We start from the raw sequence: 22,783 nt of genomic DNA, 5'->3' as shown, positions 1-22,783 counted from the left end.
TCTTCACTGACAGAAATGTCCCCGTGCAGGTTAATCTTGAGGCCTGTAAGGAATGTGTCCCAGCCGCTCCTTTCCTTGGGTCAGAGCTCCTAGGCATGGAACAGAAGGCTCCTTTACAACTGTGTTTAGAGTCAGGAAGAACAACGGTGAATGCTGGAAACCTGTTGTCCAATCAGAGATTGGTGTCAAACTGCGATCTGTTCCTGACTGAAAGTGAAATGGCAGGGTTAAGTTTCCAGTCTAAAAATGACTGGTAATTATTCTATGAAGGTTTAACATGTTCATAGAACGGTTACAGCACAGAGGGTGGCCATTCGGCCCCTTGAGTCTATGCCAGCTCTCTGCAAGAACACTTCAACTAGTCCCACTCCCCCACCCTTCCCTCGTAGCCCTGTAAATTATTTTCCTTCAAGTACTCATCCAATTCCCTTTTGAAAGCCACGATTGAATCTGCTGCCACCACTCTTTCAGGCAGTGCATTCCCGATCCTAACCACTCACTGCGTAAAAAGTTTTTCCCCATGTCACCTTTGATTCTTTTGTCAATCACCTTAAATCTGTGTCCTCTGGTTCTCGACCCTTCCACCAATGGGAACAGTTTCTCTCTATCTACTCTGTCTAGATCCCTCATGATTCTGAACACCGCTATCAAATCTCCTCTTAATCTTCACTGCTCTAAGGAGAAAACCCCAGCTTCTGCAGTCTATCCACGTAACTGAAGTCCCTCATCCCTGGAACCATTCTTGTAAATCTTTTCTGCACCTTCTCTAAACCTTCACATCCTTCCTAAAGTGCGGTTCCCAGAATTGGACACAGTATTGCAGTTGAGGCCGAACCAGTGTTTTATAAAGGTTCATCATAACTTCCTTGCTTTTGTACTCTAGGCCTCTACTTATAAAGCCCAGGATCCCGTAAGCTTTTTTAACCGCTTTCTCAACCTGCCCTGCCGCCGTCAACGATTTGTGCACATTAACCCCCAGGTCTCTCTGTTCATGCACCCACTTTAGGATTGTACCATTTAGTTTATATTGCCTCTCCTCGTTCTTCCTACCAACATATATCACTTTGCATTTTTCTGCATTAAATTTCACCTTCCACGTGTCCGCCCATTGCACCAGCCTGCCTATGTCCTCTTGAAATCTGTCACTATCCTCCTCACTGTTCACTATACTTCCAAGTTTTGTGTCATCTGTAAATTTTGAAATTGTGCCCTGTAGACCCACGTCCAAGTCATTAATGTATATCAAGAAAAGCAGTGGTCCTAGAACCGACCCCTGGAGAACACCAGTATACCTTCCTCCAGTCCAAAAAACAACCGTTCACCACTACTCTCTGTTTCCTGTCACTTAGCCAATTTCCTATCCATGCTGCCAATGTTCCTTTTATTCCATGGGCTTCAACTTTGCTGGTTAGCCTATTATGTGGCACTTTGTCAAACGTCTTTTGGAAATCCATGTACACCTCATCAACCACATTGTCCTCATCAGCCCTCTCTGTTACCTCATCAAAAAACTTGATCAAGTTGGTTAAACACGATTTGCCTTTAACAAATCTGTGCTGGCTTTCCTTAATTAATCCACACCTATCCAAGTGATGATTAATTTTGTCCTTGATTACTGTTTCTAAAAGCTTCCCACTACTGAGGTTAAACTGACTGGACTGTAGTTGCTGGGTTTATCCTTACACCCTTTTTTGAACAATGGTGTAACATTTGCAATTCTCCAGTCCTCTGGCACCACCCCCGTATCTATGGAGGATTGAAATATTATGGCCAGTACCTCTGCGATTTCCTCCCTCAAGTCCCTCAGCATCCTAGGATGCATCCCATCCACTCCTGGTGATTTATCTACTTTAAGTACAGCTAGTCTTTCTAATACCTCCTCTTTATAAATTTTTATCCTATCAAATATCTCCACTACCTCCTCCTTTACTATGTCTATGGCAGCATTTTCTTCCTTGGTGAAGACAGATGCAAAGTACTCGTTTAGTACCTCAGCCAAACCCTCTGCCTCCCTGCCTAGGTCTCCTTTATGGTCCCTAATCAGCCCCACCCCTCCTCTTACTACCCATTTACTATTTATATGCCTATAGAGAAGACTTTTGGATTACCTTTTATGTTGGCTGCCATTCTATTCTCATTCCCTCTCTTTGCCCCTCTTAGTTTCTTTTTCACTTCCCCTCTGACCTTTCTATATTTAGCCTGATTCTCCGATGTATTTGCAACCTGACATCTGTCATACGTGCTCTTTTTCTGACTCACCATATTCTCTATCTCTTTCATCATCCAGGGAGCCCTGACTTTAGTTGCCCTGCCTTTCCCCATTGTGGGAATGTACCTCAACTGTACCTGAACTATTTCCCCTTTAAAGGCAGCCCATTGTTCCATTACAGTTTTGCTGCTAATCTTTGATTCCAGTTTACCCGGGCCAGATCCGTTCTCATCCCACTGAAATAGGCCTTCCCCCAGTTAAACATTTTTACACTAGATTGCTCCCTGTCCTTTTCAATAGCTAATCTAAACCTTATGATACTATGATCACTGTTCCCTAAATGTTCACCTACTGACACTTGCTCCACTTGACCCACCTCATTCCCCAGAACCAGATCCAGCAATGCCTCCTCCCTCGTTGGGCTGGAAACGTACTGATCAAGAAAGTTCTCCTGAACACACTTCAGAAATTCTTCCCCTTCTCTGCCCTTAACACTATTACGATCCCAGTCTATATTGGGACAGTTGAAGTCCCCCATTATCACTGCTCTATAGTTGTTGCACCTCTCTGTAATTTCTCTGTAAATTTGCTCCTCTATATCTTTCCCACTATTTGGTGGTCTATAGAACACACCCAGTAGTTTAATGGCACCTCTATTATTTCTTAACTCTAGCCATATAAATTCTGTCCTTGACCCCTCCAGGACATCCTCCCTCTCCAGCACTGTAACATTCTCCTTGACCAATACTGCCACACTACCTTTCCTGAACACTTTATAACCAGGAATATTTAATACCCAATCCTGCCCTTTTTTGAGCCAGGTCTCCGTTATTGCCACAATATCATATTCCCATGTGGCTATTTGTGCCTGCAGCTCACTGACCTTGTTTACTACGCTTCGTGTGATCACATACATACACTGTAAACCCATCTTAGACCATCCTGTATTCTCTCTTAGTTTGACCCCACCTAATACCTTACTATTTCTTACTTTAGTGCTCTCTCCCTCTCCCAATCCTTTGAGCACTTTATTTCCCCTTTCTAATGTTACATCTTGGTGCCCATCCCCCTGCCAACTTAGTTTAAACCCTCCCCAACAGCACTAGCAAACCTCCCCGCAAGGATATTGGTACCGGCTCTGTTGAGGTGCAACCCGTACAGGTCCCACCTCCCCCAGAACCAGCCCCAATTCCCCAGGAATCTGAAGCCCTCCCTCCTGCACCATCTCTCCAGCCACACATTCATCTGCTCTATCCTCCTATTTCTATACTCACTCGCGCGTGGCACCGGGAGTAATCCAGAGATTACTACCTTTGAGGTCCAGCTTTTTAATCTCTTTCCGAGCTTCCTAAAATCTGTCTGCAGGAACTCATCCCTCTTTCTACCTACGTTGTTGGTACCGATATGGACAACGACCTCTGGCTGTTCACACTCCCCCCTCAGAGTGTCCTGCAACCACTCAGTGACATCCTTAACCCTGGCACCATGGAGGCAACATACCATACTGGAGTCAGGTCTGCAGCTGCAGAAACGCCTGTCTGCTCCCCTAACTATTAAATCCCCTCCCACTGTTGCTTTCCCTGTCTTCCTCCTCCACCGCTGTGCAGCTGAGCCACCCGTGGTGCCATGGACTTGGCTCTGGCTGTACTCCCCAGAGGAACCATCACCCTCACCAGTACTCAGCACAGAATACTGGTTGGAGAGCAAGATGCACTCCGGGGACCCCTGCACTACCTGCCTGGTCCTCCTCTTCTGTCTGGCAGTCACCTATTCCCTCTCTGCCTACGCACGCATTAGCTGTGGGGTGACCTCCTCCTGAAACGTGCTATCCACGTAGCTCTCAGCCTCGCGGATGCACCACAGTGACACCAGCTGCTGCTCAAGCTCTGAAACCCGGAGCTCGAGCTCCTCCAGCTGATGACACCTCCTGCACATGTGGTTGTCCAGGACACGGGAAGTGTCCTGGAGTTCCCACAACTTTTTTTATTCATTCATGGGATGTGGGTGTCGCTGGCAAGGCCAGCATTGATTGCCCATCCCTAGTTGCCCTTGAGAAGGTGGTGGTGAGCCACCTCCTTGAACCGCTGCAGTCCGTGTGTTGAAGGTACTCCCACAATGCTGTTAGGGAGGGATTTCCAGGATTTTGACCCAGTGACGATGAAGGATCAGTGATATACTTCTATGTCAGGATGGTGTGTGACTTGGAGGGGAACTTGGAGGTGGTGGTGTTCCCATGCGCCTGCTGCCCTTGTCCTTCTAGGTGGAAGAGGTCGCGGGTTTGAGAGGTGCTGCCGAAGAAACCTTGGTGAGTTGCTGCAGTGCATCTTGTAGATGGTACACACTGCAGCCACGGTACGCCAGTGGTGGAGGGAGTGATTGTTTAAGGTGGTGGATGGGGTGTCAATCAAGCGGGCTGCTTTGTCCTGGATGGTGTTGAGCTTCTTGAGTGTTGTTGGAGCTGCACTCATCCAGGCAAGTGGAGGGTATTCCATCACACTCCTGACTTGTGCCTTGTAGATGGTGGAAAGGCACAGGATGTGCATCCGCTGGACCGAGTTACCCTGCTGTGCCTTTAATTATTTGACTATTAACTAACTTTTTTTTTTCAAGTAACTTAACAGAAATAAACTCGAGACTTAAAAACAATCTCTCCCCAATCTGCTCCTTCCCTTGTGCTGAGGTCACTTACCCCCCTCTCTGACACTGGCGCTCCCTCCGGGCTCTTGGGCCTGTCTTTATCTGCGGCCGCTCCTCTCGCTGTCCCACAGCTCCGCTCTCATGCCTATTAACTTGGGTTCTGTGGCTCCACTCCTCCTTTTCACTCAGACGTCTCCACCGCCTTCTTCCTCTCCACCAATTCCTGCGCCCACTCTGCTTGTGAATCACTGCGTTTGTGAATCTCCCGGCTCAGTCTCCAAGCTCTGTGCTCAAGCTCAGTATTTGAAACAATGATCTCGATGCAGGAAATAGTGCACGGTGTGTTAGTTCCAGGAGATTAAATCAAGGACACCATCACAATCAGCAAAGACCATGACAAAGATCAGAACATTCCAAAGGCTGTCACATGCAGGACCTGTGGAGGAGTTGTACTAACCACATCCAAGAAGTGTTAAACCATGCACACAATAACTGATTTCAAATCTGAAGCAAGAGACTTCTTTCAAGGGTTGGTTGAAAGGAATTTCTGATGAGTATAAAGTGAGAAACTGTAGTTCAGTCTATGACACCCACAAGCCATGTAGTCAAACAGAACCAGCTTGGGGTTAGATGTGGTAGAAGGTGAACTAGGTGAGAAGTGATATAATCAAGAGTAAGAAAAGCCCAAAAATGGAACAGTCGGTAACAGAACATCAGTAATCTCCTCTGATCATGGACAAATCAAATATTCAATACACTGTGTTTGAAACAAAGCTGCTTTATTCAATATTTATTCAGAATATTAATCTCCAGCCCAGATATAGGGGTTATTAAGATCAGCAAAAACACACCCTGACTGTGTACGAGAGGTGGAACTATTACCATATTAGACAGGAGCAGACTAAGAAAGACTACAAAAAATTCAAAACTGTGTTTAGAATGCATGTACATAAACACACAAAGTGTGGTGAATAAGGTTGGTGAGTTACAAGCACAATTAGCCATGCGGCAATATGATGTTGTGGCAATAACGGAAACGTGGCTTAAAAACGGTGAGGACTGGGCAATTAATATTCAAGGGTACAAGGTATTCAGAAAATATAGGGAAGGAAAAAAGGGAGGTGGGGTGGCAGTGCTGATTAAGGAAGACATTGTAGTGTTGGAAAGGGAGGATGTTCTTGAGGGGACAAGGACAGAATCCATTTGGTTAGAGTTGAGGATCAAAAAGGGTATGATCACACTATTGGGGGTATTCTACAGGCCTCTAAATAGTGAGAGGGAGGTGGAGGAGCAAATCTGCAGGGAAATCGCAGAGATATGCCAGAGCTATAGAGTGGTGATATTGGGGGACTTTAATTACCCAAATATCGATTGGGATAATGCTAGGGTAAAGTAAAGGAGGGGGAAGAATTTCTGAAATGTGTTCAGGGTAATTTCCTTGACCAGTATGTTCTTGGCCCAACTAGGAAGGAGGCATTGCTGGATCTGGTGCTGGGGAATGAGGTGGGCCAGGTCGACCAAGTGTCTGTGGGAGAACACTTGGGTACGAGTGATCATCATATCATAAGATTTAGATTAGCAATGGAGAGGAGCAAGGAACAATCTAGAGTGGAACTTCTAAACTGGAATAGGGCTAACTTCAATGGGATGTGAAAGGATCTAGCCAGGGTAAAATGGAACCAAAGACTGACAGGAAAAACTATAACAGAACAATGGGTGATCTTTAATGAGGAGATGTTCCAAGTACAATTTCAAAATGTACATCATTTTAAAATACATTTTCTGATTCAATTACTTCTAGTCCATATAATCAATTTAAATTTCACAAACAAATTATGTGATTTTACAAAGAAGACAAAAGTAACAATTGCGTTTGGATGCGAGTCATTTATCCTCCCCTTCGAGCAATGTGTCTTGGAAAATAGGATTACACAGGATATACGGCACAGAAACACACCATTCGGCCCAACCAGTCCATGCCGGCGTTTATGCTCCACTCGAGCCTCCTCCCGTCTTTCCTCATCTAACTCTATCAGCATAACCCTCTATTCCCTTCTCCCTCATAGGCTTGTCTAGCCTCCCCTTAAATGCATCTATACTATTCGCCTCAACCACTCCCTGTGGTAGCGAGTTCCACATTCTCCCCACTCTCTGGGTAAAGAAGTTTCTCCTGAATTCCCTATTTGATTTCTTGGTGACTATCTTATATTGATGGCCTCTGGTTATGCTCTTCCCCACAAGTGGAAACACTCTCTCTGTATCCACTCTATCAAAACCTTCCATAATTTTAAAGACCTCTATTAGGTCACCGCTCAGCCTTCTTTTTTCAAGAGAAAAGAGACCCAGCCTGTCCATCCTTTCCTGACAGATATACCCTCTCATTTCTGGTATCATCCTTGTAAATCTTCTCTGCACCCTCTGCAGTGCCTCTATATCCTTTTTATATGTTGACCAGAATTGTACGCAGTACTCCAAGTGTGGTCTAACCAAGGTTCGATACAAGTTTAGCATAACTTCACTACTTTTCCATTCTATAACAATTCAATTCTATAACAATCGATCCCAATAATTTAACCCAATAGGTTAAAGTCTTAAGTCCAATTTTGTCAGCACGCTGCGACATTCGATGTCTGCAGATAACAGGAGATAAATTCTTAAAACCGCTGGATCTCTTGCTCTGCCATCAACCTCTTATCAAACTGAAGCTGGCATTGCCTAATATAGATACATAGAAGATAGGAGCAGAGGAGGCCATTTGGCCCCTCGAGCCTGCTCCGCCATTTAATGAGATCATGGCTGGTCATCCAAATTCAGTACCCTGTCCCTTTCTCCCCATATCCCTTGATCCCTTTAGCCTTAAGAAATATATCTAACTCCTTCTTGAATATATTTAATGAATGAATTGGCCTCAACTGCCTTCTGTGGTAGAGAATTCCACAGGTTCACCACTCTCTGGGTGAAGAAGTTCCTCCTCATCTCTGTCCTACATGGCTTACCCCTTATCCTTCGACTGTGACCCCGGTTCTGGACTCCCCGACCATCGGGAACATCCTTCCTGCATCTAGTCTGTCTAGTCCTGTTAGAATTTTATAAGTTTCAATGAGATCCCCTCTCATTCTTCTAAACTCCAGCGAATATAAGCCTAATCGACCCAATCTCTCCTCATACGTCATTCCTGCCATCCCAGGTATCAGTCTGGTGAATCTTCGCTGCACTCCCTCCATGGCAAGAACATCCTTCCTCAGATAAGGTGACCAAAACTGCACACAATACTCAAGGTGTGGTCTCACCAAGGCCCTGTACAACTGCAGCAAGACATCCTTGTTCCTGTACTCGAATCCTCTCGCTATGAAGGCCAACATACCATTTGCCTTCTTAACCACCTGCTGCACCTGCATGCTTAACTTCAGCGGCTGGTGCACAAGGACACCCAGGTCTCGTTGCACTTCCCGTTTTCCCAATCTATTGCTGTTCAGATAATAATCTGTCTTCCTGTTTTTGCCACCGAAGTGGCAAATATGGTCGTCTCTGGCTACTGCACAGTCCAGAGACACAAGTCTGCATTTCCTTCAAGACACATCAACAACGTTAGAAGCAGGTAAAAACACTGTGGCCTTCCTGGGACAGCACAAACCACTAGTCTGCAGATTTTTCTTATCCCAACATCATATTTCTAATTGAAACATTCTGTGATGAAAATATCCAAGGCCAGTTGGTTGCAAACACCAGCTGTTGCTCAGTGAAATCTCTCTCTCTCTCTAATGATACCAACCACATTTTCCCCGATATCGAATGAACTAAACATGAACACCTTTCAGAAGCTGAATTAACTGAGGTCCATATGCCAACACCCCTCTCATCTTCCATTCACTTCAATTGAAAGGAAACCGACAGATTGGACCAGTCAGGATTTAAAAGATATTTACAACAGATTCTCGATGTTCTTAGAGTTGGGGTCTTTCTCTATTCTGTCCACTCGAGGAGTTTGATAACAGACTTTCTCCTGTGAATATAGAGCTGGGGTATTGGGCCATGATGTGTTCAGCAGAAACAAACCCCAACTGTCAGTGTGAACATGGTTCAGTCCGGGATGTGATTAATAGCAGTAATAACAGCAGAATCCAACCCCTGCAGTCACTTGTGAACTCGCTGGTGTTTCAGCAGGTTGGATGACTGAGTGAATCCCTTCCCACACACGGAGCAGGTGAACGGCCTCTCCCCACTGTGAACTCGCTGATGTGTCAGCAGGTTGGATGATCGAGTGAATCCCTTCCCACACTCAGAGCAGGTGAATGGCCTCTCCCCAGTGTGAACTCGCTGGTGTGTCAGCAGGTCGGATGACTGAGTGAATCCCTTCCCACACTCAGAGCAGGTGAATGGTCTCTCCCCAGTGTGAACTCGCTGGTGCATCAGCAGGTGGGATGAACAAGTGAATCCCTTCCCACACACGGAGCAGGTGAACAGCCTCTGCCCAGTGTGAACTCGCTGGTGTCTCATCAGGTCGGATGACTGAGGGAATCCCTTCCCACACACGGGGCAGGTGAACGGTCTCTCCCCAGTGTGAACTCGCTGGTGTGTCAGCAGGATGGATGACCGAGTGAATCCCTTCTCACACACGGAGCAGGTGAACGGCATCTTCCCAGTGTGAACTCGCTGGTGTGTCAGCAGGTGTGAGGACTGAGTGAATCCCTTCCCACACTCAGAGCAGGTGAATGGTCTCTCCCCAGTATGAACTCGCTGGTGTGCCAACAGGATGGATGACCGAGTGAATCCCTTCCCACACACGGAGCAGGTGAACGGTCTCTCCCCAGTGTGAACTCGCTGGTGTTTCAGCAGGTCGGATGGCCGAATGAATCCCTTCCCACACACGGAGCAGGTGAACGGTCTCTCTCCAGTGTGAACTCGCTGGTGTGTCAGCAGGTCGGATGGCCGAGTGAATCCCTTCCCACACACGGAGCAAGTGAACGGCCTCTCTCCAGTGTGAACTCGCTGATGTGCCAGCAGGGTGGATGACTGAGTGAAGCCCTTCCCACACACGGAGCAGGTGAACGGTCTCTCCCCAGTGTGAACTCGCTGGTGTGTCAGCAGGTCGAATGACTGAGTGAATCCCTTTCCACACTCAGAGCAGGTGAACGGTCTCTCCCCAGTGTGATTGCGACGATGAATTTCCAGCTCAGATGGGTAACTGAATCCCCTCCCACACACGGAGCAGGTGAATGCCCTCTCCCCAGTGTGAACTCGCTGGTGTGTCAGCAGGTTCGATGATTGAGTGAATCCCTTCCCACACTCAGTGCAGGTGAACGGTCTCTCCCCAGTGTGACTGCGATGATGAATTTCTAGCTCAGATGGGTAACTGAATCGCTTCCCACACACGGAGCAGGTGAACGGCCTCTCCCGAGTGTGAACTCGCTGGTGTTTCAGCAGGTTTGATGATTGAGTGAATCCCTTCCCACACTCAGTGCAGGTGAACGGCCTCTCCCCATTGTGACTGCGCCAATGAATTTCCAGCTCAGACAGGGAACTGAATCCCTTCCCACAGTCCCCACAGTTCCCCGGTTTCTCCATGGTGCCGGTGTCCTTGTGTCTCTCCAGGTTGGATGATCGGTTGATGCCTCGTCCACACACAGAACACGTGTACTGTTTCTCCCCACTGTGAATGGTGCGATTTTTTTTCAAGCTGTGTAACTGGTTAAAGCTCTTTCCACAGGCAGTGCACTGGAACCTGGAACACTCTCACTCAGGTGTGTGTGTCTCGGTGCTTTTCCAGTCACACTGATGTTTGAAATCTTTTCCCACGGACAGAACAATCAAACATTTCTCCTTCTACATTCAAAGGCCGATGATATTCAGGTCCTGATGAAACGAGTGATTCCATCAGATCTTCATGTTTTGTTTGAGTTTCCCATCTGCAAATCATCCCCTTCTAATACCCTGTAAAAAGAGTTTACAAAACTTATCACTGTAAGTACAGGACAGAAATTCAGAACAGACAATTCTAGTTTCTATTGAACATTCTTTCCTCTCTTGTTCCTCCAAAGCTGTAAATCCCCATCCCACACATTGTCCCTCCTCCCTGTGCTAAAATCCAAACACATCGCACGTCTCAAGACACTTTTTCCTCCTCTCCGAGTTTTCTCCACCAGCTCTGGCTGGGTTCAGTTCTACACTCACTGGTTCCCCTCCCTCTCCTCCCGTTAAGGTGCAGACTCTGGCTGGGTTCAGTTCTACACTCACTGGTTCCCCTCCCTCTCCTCCCGTTAAGGTGCAGACTCTGGCTGAGTTCAGTTCTACACTCACTGGTTCCCCTCCCTCTCCTCCCCTGAAGGTGCTGACTCTGGCTGGGTTCAGTTCTACACTCACTGGTTCCCCTCCCTCTCCTCCCCTCCCCTGAAGGTGCTGACTCTGGCTGGGTTCAGTTCACTCACTGGGACCCTGAAGCTCCGCCCACTCATGGTTACTTTACAAAGATTTCCGCGCATGCGCTCTACCTTTCGATGAAGCAAGATGGCGGCCCACAAACTTTCAGCTTTTCTTTGTAAAGATGGCCGCCGTTAACTTGGGCCTTTTACCGGGAAAAAACCTCCGAGCTGCAAACGCGGAATCTATAAATTCTCATTCCGAGCTTGCGGCCTACACCAGGTGTTTATGAAGCCCACCCGCCGGGTGAACTACCTCCCTGCGCCCCGCGGATTCGTAATCGGCGCAAAACCGCATCGCCAACTTTTCTCCGCTTGTTGCACTCGCCTGGCTCTGATCACAGTGACACTGCGCATGCTCCAAATACAGGCGGGCACTGCGCCTGCGCATTGGGCTCCTCCAGTGTGAATAGGCACATTCTCCCCCGCCGGGCATGCTGGGGAACAGCACCGCCATTGAAAGCTCCTATTGGTGAATGGAGAATGAGTTTCTGTGATCCCATTGTGAGAAAATTCTTCAGTAATTCACACAGGACCCCAAGTGCACGGGCACTCTGCCATGGTTCAGTCCTGGATGTGATTAATAACAGATTCCAAACCCCTGCAGTCACATGTGAACTCACTGGAGTCTCAGCAGGTGGGGTGAATTTCTTCCCACACACAGGTTATTGAATCAGCCTCTCTCCAGTATCAATGCGCTGGTCGTGCATCAGCTGCTTTGAACTTTGAAAGCTTTTCTCACAGTCAGAGTATTTACAGCAACAGTTCTCAATGTGGACACTCTGGAGTGTCAACAGGTGGGACAACGGAGTGAATCCCTTCCCACACGTGACGTATCTAAACGGTCTCTCTCGGGTGTAACTGTGCTGGTGTGTCAGTAAATGAGATGATTGATTGAATCACTTTCCACATACAGAGCAGTGAATGGATTCTCCCCCTTACAAATATGTTAGGGTGGGAATAGATGAGATAAGCGAGTGACTCTCATTCCACACTCAGCTGGTGAATGGCCTCTCCCTGGTCTGACTGTATCCAAGAGTTTGCACCTCAGATGGGCAACTGAAACTGTTCCCACATTCCCCACATTTACACTGTTGATTCAGGTGGGGCACGAGTCTCCTAGGCTAGACGATTTGTTAAAAGTGGATCCAGGCACAGAACACTTGTCCTGTTTCTCTCCGCTGTGATTGGTGCTTTTTCATTCTATATCCAAAGTCCAATGATATTCAGGTCCTGATAATCCGATGAATCTGACGCAATGTTTGGATTCATAAGAACATAAGAACATAAGAAAGGTGGGAAAGGTGGGACTTGTACAAGTCGGACTGGTTGCACCTGAACCAGAGCGGGACAAATATCCTTGCGGGGAGGTTTGCTAGCACTGTTCGGGGGGGTTTAAACTAAAATGGCAGGGGGTTGGGAACCTGAGCAGGGAGACAGAGGAAAGGGAAACAGGGATAAAAGCAAAAGATAGGAAGGAGAAAAACAAAAGTGGCAGTCAGAGAAATCAACGGTTTAAATCAAACGTGGCCACAGTAAATAATAACTCTAATAGGTCTAAGAGCATTAAAAAAACAAGCCTGAAGGCTTTGTGTCTTAATGCGAGGTGCATTTGTAATAAGGTGGACGAATTGGCTGCGCAAATAAAGGTAAATGAATATGATTTGGTTGGGATTACGGAAACGTGGCTCAAGGATGGCCAAGACTGGGAACTCAACATCCAGGGGTATTCGATATTCAGGAAAGATAGGCAAAAAGGAAAGGGAGGTGGGGTAGCATTACTGGTTAAAGAAGGGATTAATACAAGTGTAATGAAGGATATTAGCTCTGATGATGTGGAATCTGTATGGATAGAATTGAGAAATACTAAGGGGAAAAAAACATTAGTGGGAGTGGTATATAGACCTCCCAACAGTAAGGCGGAGGTTGGGGATGGCATTAAAAGGGAAATTAAAGAAGCGTGCAATAAGGGCACAGCAGTCATCATGGGTGACTTTAATCTACATATAGATTGGGCCAACCAAATCAGTAACAATACTGTGGAGGAGGAATTCCTGGAGTGTTTACGGGATGGTTTCCTGGACCAATATGTCGAGGAACCAACCAGAGAGGAGGCCATCTTAGACTGGGTATTATGTAACGACAAAGGATTAATTAGCAATCTTGTTGTACGAGGCCCCTTGGGTCTGAGCGATCATAATATGATCGAATTCTTCATTAAGATGGAGAATGAAGTAGTTGACTCAGAGACTAGGGTCCTCAATTTAAATAAAGGAAACTACGATGGTCTGAGGAGCGAGTTGGGTAGGGTTGATTGGGGAATGGCACTCAAAGGGTTGACGGTGGATAGGCAATGGCAAACATTCAAAGACCGAATGGATGAGCTACAGAATTTGTTCATCCCAGTTTGGCATAAAAATAAAACAAAAAAGGTGACTCAACCGTGGCTAACAAGGGAAATTAGGGATAGCATAAGATCCAAGGAGATGACATATAAATTGGCCAGAAAAAGCAATAATCCTGAGGATTGGGAGCAGTTTAGGATTCAACAAAGGAGGACAAAGGGATTAATTAAGAAAGGGAAAATAGAATATGAGAGTAAGCTAGCAGTGAACATAAAAACTGACTGTAAAAGCTTTTATAGATATGTGAAGAGAAAAAGATTGGTGAAGTCAAGCGTAGGTCCCTTACAGTCAGATTCAGGGGAATTTATAATGGGAAACAAAGAAATGGCAGACCAACTAAATTCATACTTTGGTTCTGTCTTCACAAAGGAGGACACAAGTAACCTCCCAGAGATGCCGGGGAACATAGGGCCTGATGAAAGGGTGGAACTGAAAGAAATCAGTATTTGTAGGGAAATGGTGTTAGGAAAATTGATGGGACTAAAGGCCAATAAATCCCCAGGGCCTGATAATCTACATCCCAGGGTACTTAAGGAAGTGGCCCTGGAAATAGTAGATGCATTGCTGGTCATCTTCCAGAACTCGATAGACTCTGGAACAGTACCCATGGATTGGAGGGTAGCTAATGTTACCCCACTATTCAAAAAAGGTGGTCGAGAAAAAGCGGGGAATTATCGACCGGTAAGCCTGACATCGGTAGTGGGGAAAATGCTAGAATCTATTATAAAAGATGTAATAGCAGAGCACTTGGTAAGCAGTGACAGGATCGGACAAAGTCAACATGGATTTACAAAAGGTAAATCATGCTTGACTAATCTACTGGAATTTTTTGAGGATGTAACTGGTAAAATAGATAAGGGAGAACCAGTGGATGTGGTGTATTTGGACTTTCAGAAGGCTTTCGATAAGGTCCCACATAAGAGATTAGCGTGCAAAATTAAGGCACATGGGATTGGGGGCAAGGTATTGACTTGGATAGAGAACTGGTTGGCGGACAGAAAGCAAAGAGTTGGAATAAATGGGTCGTTTTCCGAGTGGCAGGCAGTGACTAGTGGCGTACCGCAAGGATCGGTCCTAGGACCCCAGCTGTTCACAATATATATTAATGATCTGGACGAGGGAATTGGATGTAATATCTCCAAATTTGCAGACGACACAAAGCTGGGTGGGAGGGTTAGCTGTGAGGAGGATGTCGTGAAACTCCAGTACGATTTTGACAGATTGGGTGATTGGGCAGAAACATGGCAAATGCACTATAATGTGGATAAATGTGAGGTTATCCACTTTGGTGGCAAAAAACAGGAAGGCAGATTATTATTTGAATGGCAATAGATTGGGAGAAGGGGAAGTGCAAGGAGACCTGGGTGTTCTTGTGCACCAGTCACTGAAGGTAAGTATGCAGGTGCAGCAGGCGGTTAAGAAGGCAAATGATATGTTGGCCTTCGTAGCAAGAGGGTTCGAGTACAGGAACAAGGATGTCTTGCTACCAAAGATGTGCGGGTTAGGTTGATTAGCTATGATAAAGTTGACCCTTAGTGTTTGGGGGATTGAATGCATGGGCTTGTGGGGTTCGGGTGGGATATGTGTCGGTGCGGGCTCGATGGGCCGAAATGGCCTCTATCTGCACTGTGAGGTTTCTGTGAGTTGTACAGGGCCTTGGTGAGACCGCACCTTGAGTACTGTGTGCAGTTTTGGTCGCCTTACCTGAGGAAGGACGTTCTTGCCATGGAAGGAGTGCAGCGAAGATTCACCAGGCTGATACCTGGGATGGCAGGAATGACGTATGAGGAGAGATTGTGTTGATTGGGCTTATACTCACTGGAGTTTAGAAGATTGAGAGGGGATCTCATCGAAACTTATAAAATTCTGTCAGGCCTGGACAGACTAGATACAGGAAGGATGTTTATGATGGCCGGGGAGTCCAGAACCAGTGGTCATAGTCTAAGAATAAGGGGTAAGACATTTAGGACAGAAATGAGGAGGAATTTCTTAACCCAGAGAGTGGTGAACCTGTGGAGTTCTCTGCCACAGAGGGTGGTGGAGGCCAGTTCATTAAATATATTCAAAAAAGAGTTGGATATATTTCTTAAGGCTAAAGGGATCAAGGGATATGGGGAGAAGGCAGGGACAGGGTACTGAATTTGGATGATCAGCCATGATCTCATTGAATGACGGAGCAGGCTCGAAGGGCCGAATGGCCTACTCCTGCTCCTATCTTCTATGTTTCTATGTAAGAACATAAGAAATAGGAGCAGGAGTAGGCCAATCAGCCCCTCGAGCCTGCTCCGCCATTCAATAAGATCATGGCTGATCTGATCCTAACCGCCAATCCACTATCACAGAACCATCTCCTGAATCTAACAGAATTAGACACACGAAATAGGAGCAGGATCAGGCTACATGGCCCTTGGGCCCGCTCCGCTACCCACAGGCCCATGACCGATCCGAACCTAGACTCATGTCCAAATTCCTGCCTGTTCCCCGTAACCCTTTATTCCCTTTACTTCTAGGAAACTGTCTATTTCTTTTTTAAATTTATGTAATGATGTAGCTTCTACAGCTTTTTGGGTCAGCATATTCCATGGACCTACCACCCTCTGAGTGAAATAGTTCCTCCTCATCTCAGTTTTGAAAGAGCAGCCCCTTATTCTAAGACTATGCCCCTTAGTTTCACCCATCATCGGGAACATCCTCCCCATATCCACCCGATCCAACCCCTTCACAATCTTATATGTTTCAATAAGATCGCCTCTCATTCTTCTGAACTCCAATGAGTAGAGTCCCAATCAATCAACCTCTCCTCATATGTCCATCCCCTCATCCCCGGGATTAACCGAGTGAACCTTCTTTGTACTGACTCGAGAGCAAGTATGCCCTTTCTTAAGTATGGACACCAAAACTGTACGCGGTATTCCAGGTGCGGTCTCACCAATACCTTGTACAACTGAAGCAATACCTCCCTATTTTTATATTCTATCCCCCTAGCAATGAAAGCCAACATTCCATTGGCCTTCTTAATCACTTGCTGCACCTGCATACTAACCTTTTGAGTTTCGTGCACCAGGACCCCCAGATCCCTTTTTACTTCAGTACTATCCAGTGTCTTGCCATTAAGATAATAACTTGCTCTACGATGTTTCCTGCCAAAGTGCATAACCTCACACTTTCCAGTATTGTATTCCATCTGCCAAATCTCTGCCCACTTACTTAGCCTGTCGATGTCCCCTTGCAGGTTTTTTATGTCCTCCTCACTCACTACTTTCCCTCCCATCTTAGTATCATCTGCAAACTTTGATATGTTACACTCGGTCCCCTCCTCCAAATCGTTAATATAGATTGTAAAGAGTGGGGGACCCAGCACTGACCCCTGCGGAACACCACTAGTTACTGATTGCCAGTCTGAGAATGAACCATTTATCCCAACTCTCTGCCTTCTGTTAGATAGCCAATCCTCTATCCATGCCAGAATATTACCCCCAATCCCGTGATTTTTTATCTTAAGCAATAATCTTTTGTGTGGCACCTTGTCAAATGCCTTTTGGAAGTCTAAATACACTACGTCCACTGGTTCCCCTTTATCCACCCTATATGTTACTTCCTCAAAGAACTCCAGCAAATTTGTCAAACATGACTTCCCCTTCATAAAACCATGCTGACTTTGTCCTATTAAATTATGATTATCCAAATGTCCTGTTACTGTCTCCTTAATAATGGACTCCAAAATTTTACCTACCACAGATGTTAGGCTAACCGGTCTATAGTTTCCAGCCTTCTGTCTACTGCCCTTTTTAAATAAGGGTGTTACATTAGCAGTTTTCCAGTCTGCTAGGACCTTTTCAGTTTTCATCTGCAGATCCTCCCCTTCTAATACCCTCATGTGGTGTTTACAACAGGATAGAACTTCAGAAGAGAAATCTAGTTTCTGTACAACATCCTTTTCCCCCCCTGTCCCGCCCAAGCTGTAAATTCCCCATTTTACACACTCTCCATTCATCCTTACTGTCTAAAAACAACATTCATTACATCATCTGGGATTTTGTTTCTCCCCTTCTCTCCAAAAGGAAGTAAATCTGGCTGGGTGCAATTAGTTAATCTCTATATTTTGGTAGGAAGAACGAGGGGAGGCAATATAAACTAAAAGGTACAATTCTATAGGGGGTGCCTGAACAGAGAAACCTCGGGGTATATGTGCACAAATCATTGAAGGTGGCAGGGCAGGTTGAGAAAGCAGTTAAAAAAGTATACGGGATCCTGGGCTTCATAAATAGAGGCATAGAGTACAAAAGAAAGGAAGTTATGATGAACTTTTATAAAATACTGGTCCGACCTCTCTGGAGTTTAGAAGAATGAGAGGTGATCTCATTGAAACATACAAGATTCTGAAGGGGATTGACAGGGTAGATGCTGAGAGGTTGTTTCCCCTGGCTGGAGTGTCCAGAACTAGGGGGCGTAGGGGGCTGTGAATTCTGAATCTTTGAATATATTCAAGGCTGAGATCGATAGATTTTTGGATTCTAGGGGAATCAAGGGATATGGAATTCCGGCGGGAAAGTGGAGTTGAGGTCGATGATCAGGCATGATCTTATTGAATGGTGGAGCAGGCTCGAGGGACTGTATGGCCTACTCCTGCTCTTATTTCTTATGTTTTTATGACCTCAACTGGAGAATTGTGTCCACAGCAGCAGCAGCGGTGATGGCGGCAGTGCGGACATTGGAGGAGCGGCGAGGTGGTGGTGGCGATATAAAGAGAGCCCGAGGCACAGCTAGGCCCCACAGCAGCAGCAGCAGTGGCGGTGGCAGTGCGGACCTTGGAGGAGTGGCAAGATGGCAGCGTTGGCGGTACCAACTCAGCACCGGCAGAGTTTTCAAAGAGTGACGTCAGAAGTCAAAAGTGACGTCGGCACAAGGGGAGGGAGCTGACTGAGGCCAGTGTCAGGAGCGGAGAGAGCGGCTTACCAATCTCACAGACCAGCGGCAGCGTTCCGGAGCCACGTCATGATTCAAAAAGTGAAGTGGGCAAGACGAAGCAGCTGATTGGGTGAGTACGGCCAGGTGAGTATTTATACTACTCTATAGTTTGACAGTTAAGATTAATAGTTTATAAAATTTAGAAGGTCTTAATTTTTGTGGTTATAGTTTCTAAGGTCCCTGTTGTGTATCAGGGAGTGCTAGTAACCAAGGGCCCTTGAGTGTCAGGGTTGCTGTCATGGGGCCGTGTAGACACGAGGCCACGCTGTCCGGGCGAGGCTGGTTCTGGACCCAAGTGCAGACAGATGAGGCGAGAAGCAGATATGCAGTCTTAAATAACAGTACTTTACTAGAATCACACAGGTAAACAGTTACAAAACCTAGGAGCTCAAGACAAGCTACCACATAGGCAAATGGCTAGTCAAGATAGGAACTCAAGACAAGCTACCGTGAGGCAACCGGCTTGTCAAGACTGAGCTCAAGACAAGCTACCCCAGGGAAACCAGCTTGTCAAGATAGGATTTCAAGACAAGCTACCGTGAGGCAACTGGCTTGTCAAGACTGAGCTCAAGACAAGCTACCACAGGGCAAGCTTGTCCAAACTGAGCACCTTCTCAAGACTGAGCAACTTGTCAGCACCTTGTCAAGACCGAGAACAAAGGGAAGAACCGCAGAACTTAAATAGAAGCAAAACATAACACAGATAAACAGTTATAGACATAGGAGCTCAAGACAAGCAACCACTAAGGCAACCGGCTTGTCAAGGCAAGCTACCACATAGGCAACAGGCTTGTCGAGACTGAGCACCGAGTCAAGACAGAGCACCGAGTCAAGACTAACTCCCTTGTCAGGACTGAGCCCAGAGGAAAGAAACCACAGAACTTAAATACAAGCAAAAACAGGTGAAACCAATGAACCTGATAAAAGGCAGTTAAGTAAACAAGTAACAATTTAGCAAAGGGAAACCAACCAGTGAAGGTGCCATCTAGGGGTTACTGAAGGAACTGACCGGCACCCTCACATTGAGTATATCACTTAATTGTAGTGTAATTAGTGGTATTGGTTTGATTTAAATTAATTTAAATTAATTAAAGGTTAAGTCATATCAGAACAGCTGGGCCCCATGGCATGCTCCTCCTGCGCTATGTGGGAAATCAGGGAAATCAGGGACACTTCCTTTGTCCCTGACGACGTGTGCAGGAAGTGTATCCAGCTGCAGCTACTGCCAGACCGCATTGCAGCACTGGAGCTGCAAATGGATACATACTGGAGCATTCACGATGCTGAGGACATCATGTAATAGCAGAGCACTTGGAAAGCAGTGACAGGATCGGACAAAGTCAACATGGATTTACAAAAGGTAAATCATGCTTGACTAATCTACTGGAATTTTTTGAGGATGTAACTGGTAAAATAGATAAGGGAGAACCAGTGGATGTGGTGTATTTGGACTTTCAGAAGGCTTTCGATAAGGTCCCACATAAGAGATTAGCGTGCAAAATTAAGGCACATGGGATTGGGGGCAAGGTAATGACTTGGATAGAGAACTGGTTGGTGGACAGATAGCAAAGAGTTGGAATAAACGGGTCATTTTCCGAGTGGCAGGCAGTGACTAGTGGGGTACCGCAAGGATCGGTCCTAGGACTCCAGCTGCTCACAATATATATTAACTAGCTGGAGTGCCCGGCGGTGCCGAGGCTTTTTTGAGGGCATGTTGTTGTTGGAAGAGAGCGAGAGAGCGACTGGGGGGGAAGAGAGAGAGCGACTGGGGGGAAGAGAGAGAGCGACTGGGGGGAAGAGAGAGAGCGACTGGGGGGAAGAGAGAGAGCGACTGGGGGAAGAGAGAGAGCGACTGGGGGGAAGAGAGAGAGCGATTGGGGGGAAGAGAGAGAGCGACTGGGGGGAGGGGGGTAGGGGTAGGGGGGTAGGGGAGGAGGGGAGGGGGAGGGGGGAGGGGGGGAGAGGGGGGGAGGGGATGAGTGGTGGAGGGGAAGGGGGGAGGGGAAGGGGAGGGGTTGTGGAGGGGGAGGGAGGGGTGGAGGGGGAGGGGGGAGGGCGGGGAAGAGGGGGTGGAGGGGGAGGGGGTGTATGGGGGGAGGGGGGGTGGGAAGGGTGTGGGGGGAAGGGTGGGGGAAGGAGGAGGGAGGGGGGAAGGGAGAAAGGGAGGGGGGGAGAAAGGGGGGGGAGCCAGCAGACCCTCTCCCCTCTGCCGGCGATGGCTCCGCAGAGCTCCATGCCGCCGCATGCACTGACATGGCCCAGCCGAGCGCAGCGCCCCAGTCAGCCCGAGCCCCGCCCCCCGCCCTCCCGAGCCCCGCCCCCCACCCTCCCGAGCTCTGCCCCATGCCCTCCCGGGCCCCGGCTTCAAGACCGCTGATTGCGGCTGGGCCTGCGCTGGAGCCAAGCCCCGGGAACGGGCGTGAGCCGGCTTGAGGCTGTGAGAGAGGGCCGGGCCCGGTTGCTGGGTTAACCCTTCCCCCCCCTTCCCGCTCTCACGAGCACCGGCCTCCCGAGCCCCGCCCTCCCGAGCCCCGCCCTCCCGAGCACCGGCCCACCGCCCGATCCGCGGGGGGGAACGAGAGAGAGAGCCGCGCTCCTCCGTTCGATGAGTTGCGGGCCGACCCCTGATGATCACCCGATCAGCTGAGCCCGAGCCCCGCGGTGACCGCAGCTCACCTCCCGCTAGGCTCCCTCCCGCTCCGCCAGCCTTTACCAAAATGGCAGCGATGGCTACGCTCGGCCCAGTCCCGCGCCACCAGCCTTTACAAAGATGGCGCCGATCGCGGGGCAGGCCTAGCAGGAGGGGCGGTGCCTATCTCGGGCGTGGCTGGGCAACAGAGGCGCAGGCTTCCAGGCTTGCAAAAATGGTGAAAGATAGGATAATTGTAGAGGTTAGAGAAAAGAATTACAAATGAATTAACTTTTTTTAAAAACAATTTGTGTTTTAAAAGCAACTTTTTTTTTGCTGAAAATCTAGATTTGAAAAGAAACACGCAGAAAGTGGCGAAAAAAAATAAACTTACGAATCAAGATGGCTGACACTCACCTCAGTTCAGAATGATAAGGCCCGCCCACACACGCACCGATTGGTCAACCGTCAGGTCACTGAACTGTAGGATTGGTCAATCGTCACGTCACTCAACTCTAGGATGGCCCGCCCGCACACGCAATGAACCCGCTCCCACTCGATGCTAATGAGCAGATAATGAGCGGAATTTTGAACGTTTTTTGGATACCGTCGGCACAATATTTGTCCGACCAAAAAGTAAATACACCTATGAGAGTCCCCTAATGATAAGCTTTCTTTTGATATAACATATGTGTAGGTACGCTCTATAACTTTTGATGGTATAGCCGGACAGAAAGACAGACAGACAGACAGAGCGACAGACAGGCCTAGAAATTGGGTATCGCCCCGCTTGAGGCGTTAGAACTGGCGCTGCACAAAGTTTATAACCAGAAGAAAGTTATCGCCGCCTGGCGCGATATTGGGTTGCATCGCCCCCAAAGCGGATTGAGGCGCGAATTCAGATGTTGCACGGGCCTCCTAAGGCGCAAAACTTCCGGCGCTACCCAATATCGGTGCGGACGGGCGCAGCGCACGAGACTTCCAGGCACCGGCCGGCTCTTAAAGGGGTGGGTCAGTCAACCTCAGCTTCCACACTCAATGCCCTGTAGGCCTCAGAATCGGCGCTCTTCCATCTCTGGTGCAAAAAACTTGTTCAGGATGGAGAAGGTGAGACAGCGAGTAGAGCGCTTCAGCACTGAGGCTCTGGAGGAGTTGGTGTCCGCAGTGGAGCGCCGTCGAGATGTGCTGTATCCTGACAATGGCAGGAGGCCGAATCAAAAGGATTACCGCCGAGCTTGGAGGGATGTTTCTCAGAGGGTCAACTCCAGCAGCATGGCGACCAGGAGCCCTGTTCAGTGCAGGAAGAAATTCAACGACCTCACTCGGGTCGTTAGGGTGAGTGTTGTTTATGCAAACTTCTGATTCCCTCCATCTGCACCTGACTTCGCGCAACCTGTTGCCATGATGCCCCAATGGCCATCTGTCAGCAAGCACCCATGGCCCTTTCTGGGCACACACATGGACATTTGACTCAATGCATCATGTAAGGGCTCTTGCACCATGGGGGGCATGAGGTGAT

At 47.7% G+C, this 22,783-nt stretch overlaps 1 protein-coding gene across 1 annotated transcript; it reads right to left on the bottom strand.

Annotated features, from left to right (window-relative positions):
- Nucleotides 1-6,548: 6,548 nt before the first annotated feature.
- Nucleotides 6,549-11,593, bottom strand: LOC147119586 (uncharacterized). The gene is made up of 2 exons (XM_085985164.1): nucleotides 11,335-11,593; nucleotides 6,549-10,777 (listed from the first exon to the last, which is right to left on the bottom strand). The coding sequence occupies exon 2, from the start codon at nucleotides 10,409-10,411 to the stop codon at nucleotides 8,981-8,983; it is 1,431 nt and encodes a 476-aa protein (XP_085841290.1). The 5' UTR covers nucleotides 10,412-10,777; nucleotides 11,335-11,593; the 3' UTR covers nucleotides 6,549-8,980.
- Nucleotides 11,594-22,783: the final 11,190 nt, after the last annotated feature.

This window comes from Somniosus microcephalus, chromosome 4 (assembly GCF_052327205.1).
Source record: "Somniosus microcephalus isolate GS21.2 chromosome 4, FLI_Smic_1.0, whole genome shotgun sequence".
NCBI classification, from domain to species: Eukaryota; Metazoa; Chordata; class Chondrichthyes; order Squaliformes; family Somniosidae; genus Somniosus; species Somniosus microcephalus.
Note: the sequence above shows the minus strand (reverse complement) of the source record. Positions and strands in the feature narration are given on the sequence as shown.

Excerpts from the sequence above, each read along its gene's own strand:
- LOC147119586 (XM_085985164.1), bottom strand. The coding sequence starts at position 10,411 with ATGGAGAAACCGGGGAACTGTGGGGACTGTGGGAAGGGATTCAGTTCC.